Here is a 6,760-nt window from a genome sequence, read left to right as displayed (position 1 = left end):
AAAGGAATGGACTATGGATATTTCTATTCATTTAAAACTTTATTCTAATTATTTACATGTGAATCTTGCTAGCTAATAATAAGGTAAGGTGTTGATTGTTTTTGTTTTGGGTTTCTCTGGGTTTGTTCAAGTCTTCTTGGATATTAATTGTGTGCGGGTTTAAATTTAAACCTAGCTCAGAATTTAAGCCGTTATCGCTATATAACTTGTCAATACAAATTCCCTTCAATGTTAAACGTCGAGTCCTTATCAATTTCCCACGTCATCTCCAATTTAGAATCCCGCTGAGTCAGAGCTCATTATCTCAAGTTGAGTTCACACTCAAAGCCATGAGCTAATCCTCATTCGTCAGTTTCAACCTTGGGGTCGTCTATTTATCCTATCCGGATACAGGTTGAGTACCAAAAATTCAAATCGGAGTTGTCCCCCCAAAATATCGAATCCCAAAATCCTTACTTGAATTTCGGTATTTTTTTTTTTGCTCTTTGAATTAATTTCATTCTATTCAAATCGATTATACAGATAGTCTGAGTCGTCAGTAATGTAGTGAATACAATGCCGTGTAGTTTATATATTTTTTTTTTACCAACGCTGGATCATCTGGCATGTAGAATCTTCTTTTCTGCATAACTTCCCACTTGAAACATCAGAGTATACGCCCTTCTGTAATACTATTTTTCAGTCCCACATGTATATCTTTAGTGTATCTTCAACTATTTCAGTCCCACATACTATTTTTCAGTCACAGTGACCGACCAAACACTCCAGTGTACATCTTTGCTTGTTTTGCTCCATTCTTTGCGCCATGGTTGCTTGCTTCACTTGTATTTCATCTTGAGAGCTAGGAAACCCTTCCAAAACATATACTTTACAAACATATTAGTCCTAGTGATTACAAAACCACTCAACCACCAAAATCACAAGACAATAGCCTAATGGAACTACTTTCAGTAATATCCCTATTTTTTATGACTGATGACAACACAATCGAAAGCGGTAAAAATTTGCAAAATAGACCAAGTGACTAAAGGAAAGCGAGTGTAACAACTTAATGGCATGGTAAAGGCAAGCATATGCTAATTACTGATGTTTGGAACTTGAGCGACATAATCTGCAAATTTAAAAGTGTAAGGACGCATGTGACACCCCTGAACAAATTTGAGGACAACGGTGTACGTTGGCTGTTCTGGTGGCACTAGTGCCTGGTGCCGTGCACGGTGACACTGAATCGCAGCAGAGAATTCTATTTCTATGTTAAGACCAAAGAGACAAATTAAATTGATGGCCAAACAAGTTGTACTGGTTTGCTGAATTGTGTACAGTACTCGAGCTTGCACAATATGCACTACCAGGTAAGACCACCAATGTAACGTATGTACAGAGTAATCAGACTGAACCTAAATGTTTTTTAGGTGCTAATTACCTAACACTATTTGTTGTACCATGGCTAATTATGCAAAGTCAAGCCCAAGGAATGTGATTGTTTAGGATAGAAAGTGAAGCAAACCCTGTTTCCATGGCAAGGATAAAGGCACAAAAGCAGTGTTAGTATTTGGACATGGTGTTGTTAACATTTAACCCTTAGAAAGTCCTGGACCAGGACCAGGCATTCCATTGGAATTCCTGACTGGGACAGCGGAGTGGCTGGTGCAACCTCGTCTATCATCTGCATGGACACTGACTCAAGGAACAACGCTGCACAAAGCCAAGGCAAACACTACTTGTGATACAAGATACCACCTAGGTGCCAGTATGATTCGTCAGTTTCAACTAACAGCGGTCTAAGAGTCTAAGTAGACTGCAAAACAGGAATCAATTTTGCTTCAGAAAGACTACAACAAGATTTTGCTTAAGAGTCTAAGGACACAAATCTAGCAAAGTATCAGACCTGACTGAGTGCAGCAGAGATGAATCAAGCATTGCAAGATTCAATCAAAGTAGAACTCGGTTTCCGTGGTAACAACAAAGACAAAAAGATCATGCCCAAGAGTTCTGCTGGTTCACTGAAACCCTGGAGCAGTAGAAATATGTTGGACACCTACCTTCAGACATTTCAGAAGTAGATGAGTATTCTGGAGTGACCTCGATCTCTATTTCAGAAAGGTAACCATAAAGAGATAAATGATGGTATATCATGTTGGGGAGTGGGGACTCAAGCTTGCGCAATCTGCTGAACTATTTTATTTTATCAGATCATTGGTTAGGATGAAAAACCAACTCAACAAACACAGAGAAGCAAACTAGCTGTATTGAGGACTTCTTAGTCCTTACCAGAGTGACTGGATCCAAATGCTTTTTCATGCTAATTGTACCTGAGTGGCTGAGTCTCTGTAGTACTCTGACTGATTGACCAAAGCCCAAGCCCGACGGTCCTTGGAGTTCAAGATAGAACAACAAAGACATAAAAATGAAATTAGTAAGTCAAACAAAGGCACGTGCTGGTTTACTCTAGCACAACAGGAAAAATGTGTCATTAACCACTTAACCTTCAGATAATTGAGGACCAGGCACTGGAATGTCTGACCGGGCTAGAACAGAGGCTGGTGGAACCTCCTCCATCGGTGTGGATACTGACTCAGCCAATCAGGGACAACATCTGCAACAGACATGATCAGCATGTAACTCAAGTGTTTACTACGACAGAGTACGCTGGCAGAGTATAGAATAGTGCATAGGGAGAAAGTATAATGAGAAGTTTGCAAGCGCAGAAAATATTGGTGTGGCTGCACATAAAAAACACTGATGCAAATGACAAATAATCTAGAACAGCACTAAGATCTCAACGGAAAACACTGCACCAGAGAGGAGACGTGGCCGTGGGGGAGTGTCACTGTCACCTAGCAGAAGCTTGCATGCAACATGGGCCCATCCGATGGCATAGTGAGGCTGGAAGGAGAACTAGAGGAATTCAGTAGCCAGAAATCTACCTAAGGGGCAGATGTAGTCTACAACTGAATGCAAACAGGAAGGAATGCTGCCTGCGATGGATAGATCAAGTACCCGCACCACATTTCTTGTAGATTCACCTGAACTCGGTTGGCAGACAGTGGCTGTTGTCCCCAGATTTTGTAATACTCTGTATTTTCCTTTATACGGCTGTGCATCTTCCAGCACTGTAGCTCAACTATTTTCTCCCTCCTTTATTTGATCTGAAGACACCCAAAATAAAGGAAATCTTGAAACAACTCAACTTTAGGATTCAAAGTGGAGCTCCAGCATTTTTTAGACAAAACCACAAAAGGCGTCAAGTGTACTTCGCTATATCCATTCCACATACAGCACATCATCCTACTAGCAGGTGCTGCACAAATCCAAACGTTGACCATCAATCATCATACAAAGCAACACAGGCCTGTCCCATGGCGCAGAGGCTGCGAAGCCAACAGGATGAATTCAGTAGCCAGAAGTCTGTGGTTTAATTGAATACAGGAGGGGGTTTCATCCCCCCAGCGCACCTTCAAATAAAATGAAGCAATGACACCTGTGATTGATTTATCAAGAATCCATACTGTATTACTTATTCAATTCAACAGATTTCAGATATGCATGAAAGTATCATCAATTCACTTGAACCCTTAGGTTGTCAGACAGTTGCTTTTGTCCCAAGATCTTGTACTATTCTGTATTTTCCTTTATAACACTGTGCATATTCCAGGACTGTTACTCAACTATGTTCCCCTCTCTTCTTAATTTCATCTGGACACACCCAAAATAAAGGCAATATCAAAACAACTGAACTTTAGGACTCAAAGCAGAAGCATCAGCATTTTCAGACAAAACCACAAAAGGCGCCAAGTGTACTTCACAATATCCATTCCACATGCAGCACATCATCCTACTAGCAGGTACTGCACAAATCCAAATCTCCACCATCAATCACCATTCAAAGAACCACACAAGATGACTTGTCCTCAGAAGCTAAGCAGGCAGAGAAAATCTAGAGGATTCTGCATATGCTGCCACAGAGTATAGTGTTATCCCTGGTTTCAGTAACTACCACAGGAACATGAATCTTCCTCTAAGCCATGAGGACCAAAGGATCCAATTCTCTCAAGGCTCCTGTAACATAGCCACCACTGCTGAAAAAAGTACCATGACTATCATGAAGTTGAGGAAGTAGATAGTGCCTTGCGCCCAAGAGGCTGACCAAGGTCCTACAGTTGCTGATGCAGGCCCAGGCTCCGATGCCAGTGTACCTGCTTATTATGGCAAACGTAAGTGACAGTTTCTTTTTGTCAACCAAAAGGCCTCCAGTGTTTACTAGGAGGCATGCATATGGCAATGCCTTTATATGCCAAGGTTACCTGATTGTTGGATGTCACTTAGCACTGCAATTGAAGTTCCTCTACGAGTATGATGCATAGCCCGTGGCACCGGATCATCCATGATGAGACTGGGAGGGGCAGAAAATCCTGCTTCCAAGGGAACAACAAATACATAAATATCCAGGAAATAATCTGATCCAGTTCTTTGCAACACTATGGCCGCAGAATGTGTTAACCACTTACCAGGAGAAATCTGATCTACAGGCAAGGCCTCTGGACTGACATGAATTTCTGTTTGACACATAAATTTATCAGATCATAAGGACAACAAACTAACAGATCTCAACAGAAATGCACAGTGGCTGTCAAGTAAGACCAAATAATAAATGTCATTAAACTGAACTCAGAGCCAAATAGAGAATAATGCATACACAGAATCAGGGATAGCGGCAAAATGAACAAATATTTTTCACCAGATTAGTGTTCATTAGCAGAATAAAGAACAATGCGTAGATGAAAATTCAAAGAGGACTCTGAGCAACAGGCACTAGTATTGTGTCAAGTGACTACTTTTCAGTTTGCATTTCTGCAATCTCGCATAAACAGACTGTAACAGCACAATATGTTGAGATATACAGATTATTTGGCAAGATGTCAACAAACAGTAACTGTACAATATTATAAGCTTATCTCCTTTTCTAGATTGTCAGAACAAAGTTGCAAATTGATTTCATCTTTTGGTAATCATACCTGGATCCTGAGATAGTGCGACGGAGGTCCCGCCACGGGGGATGTTGGACCACACCAACTGGTGCTCAAGCAGGTTTGCTACAACCCCTGAGTTCAGTTTAAAATATTCAGTAACCAAAGTACGAAAAGATACAAATACAACAGTCATAACACATCATGATAAGTAATACAGAGCATCAAAGCAAGGTTTATGCTAATCTAGAAAAACAAGATTTGTCTAGCAGCAACTCTATGGATGGTGAAAACAGTCCTTCCAAGGAACAACAAATACATAAATGTCCAGAAAATACTCTAATGCATTTCATTAACACTAGGGCCACAGAATGTGTTAACCACCTACCAGGTGAAAGTTGATCTGAAATAATAAATGCCACTCAATTGAACTCAGCACCAAATAGAGAATAATGCATACACAGAATCAGGGATTGCAGCAACTATGAACAAATATTTTTCACCAGACAAGTGTTCATTAGCAGAATAAAGAACAGTGAGTAGATGAAAATTCAAAGAGGGCTTTGGGCAACAGGCACCAGTATTGTGTCAAGTGACTACTTTTCAGGTTGTATTTTTGCAATCTCACATAACACAGACTGTAACAACAAAATATGTTGAGAGATACAGATTATTTGGCAATGTCAACAAGCGGTAACTGTACATTATTATAAGCTTATTTCCTTTTCTAGATTATCAGAAGAAAGTCGGAAATTGAGTTCATCTTCTGTAGTCATACCCGGAGCATGGGATAGTACAATGGAGGTTCCGCCACGGGGGATGTTGGACCACACCAACTGGTGCTCAAGCAGGTTTGGTAAAACCCCTGAGTTCAGTTTAAAAGATTCAGTAACCAAAGTACGGAAAGATACAAATACAATTGTCATAACACATGATGATAAGTAATACAGAGCATCAAAAGAAGTTTATGCTAATCTTTAAAAACAAGATTTGGAGCAACAGTATATTTTTTTATGCAACAAGGGTCCAGATTGTAATTCATTGCCAACGCAATCAAGAATGGTTGGTTTAATCAGAGCATAGGATTATGTGCTGATCTATTTCGATCATGCTTCAGTCATCATAATCAAGAAGTTGGGACTATTAAGGACATAAACAAGAAAACAAGAAAAAGGAAAAGAAGAATAGACACCTGGTACGGCGCTGATGGGGCGGGAGTCCAGTGGCGGGACCTGGACCATGGAAGGGAACAGGTCGCGCGCGGCGGCTGCGGCGGCGGCTGTGCCCATGATGAGGAGCGCCGCCCGCACCCGCGAGAAGAAGGGGCTCCAAGAAGCCGGGCCCGGCCTGCGGTGATCGACGGTGTGGCGAGGAAGCGAGGGAGGAGGAGGGGTCGCGTCTCCGTCCTCGTCCTCGTGCGGCTGGCCCCCAGGCGCGGCATCGGCGGCGGCGGCGTCGGCGTCGGCGTCGTCGTCGGCGGCGTCGGTGTCGTCGTCGGCGGCGGCGGCGGAGGCGGCGGCGGCGGAGGCGGCGGCGGCGGAGGCGGCGGCGGAGGCGGCGGAGGCGGCGGAGGCGGCGGCGGAGGCGGCGGCGGAGGCGGCGGAGGCGGCGGAGGCGGCGGAGGCGGCGGAGGCGGCGGCGGCGGCGGCGGCGGCGGCCATGTAGGCGTCGCCCTCGTCCCGCCCCTCCGTGTTGACGACGCGGACACCACTCCCGGTCGCCATCGGGTCGCCGGCGTGATGTGTCCCTCCCTCACCGGGCTCTCGGTGCTGCTGCGCGGCTAGCGGTGGCGC

The 6,760-nt window shown here is 43.6% G+C and overlaps 1 protein-coding gene across 1 annotated transcript; it reads right to left on the bottom strand.

The window, feature by feature from the left end:
- Positions 1 to 452: 452 nt before the first annotated feature.
- Positions 453 to 6,430, bottom strand: LOC101780507. Its single transcript, XM_022824787.1, has 6 exons — positions 6,160 to 6,430; positions 5,746 to 5,832; positions 5,016 to 5,102; positions 4,509 to 4,556; positions 4,305 to 4,412; positions 453 to 4,196 (listed from the first exon to the last, which is right to left on the bottom strand). The coding sequence occupies exons 1-6, from the start codon at positions 6,254 to 6,256 to the stop codon at positions 4,051 to 4,053; spliced, it is 573 nt and encodes a 190-aa protein (XP_022680522.1). The 5' UTR covers positions 6,257 to 6,430; the 3' UTR covers positions 453 to 4,050.
- Between the last annotated feature and the right edge of the window lie 330 nt (positions 6,431 to 6,760).

Source organism: Setaria italica, chromosome III, assembly GCF_000263155.2.
Source record: "Setaria italica strain Yugu1 chromosome III, Setaria_italica_v2.0, whole genome shotgun sequence".
NCBI classification, from domain to species: Eukaryota; Viridiplantae; Streptophyta; class Magnoliopsida; order Poales; family Poaceae; genus Setaria; species Setaria italica.
The sequence above is the reverse complement of the archived record's forward strand: the minus strand, read 5'-3'. Positions and strand labels throughout refer to the sequence as shown.

Coding starts and splice junctions, on each gene's coding strand:
- LOC101780507 (XM_022824787.1), bottom strand. CDS start 6,256: ATGGGCACAGCCGCCGCCGCAGCCGCCGCGCGCGACCTGTTCCCTTCC. Junction 4,557..5,015: donor CGCACTATCTCAGGATCCAG/GTATGATTACCA, acceptor TGTGTCAAACAG/AAATTCATGTCAGTCCAGAG. Junction 4,197..4,304: donor AAGTGACATCCAACAATCAG/GTAACCTTGGCA, acceptor CATAATAAGCAG/GTACACTGGCATCGGAGCCT.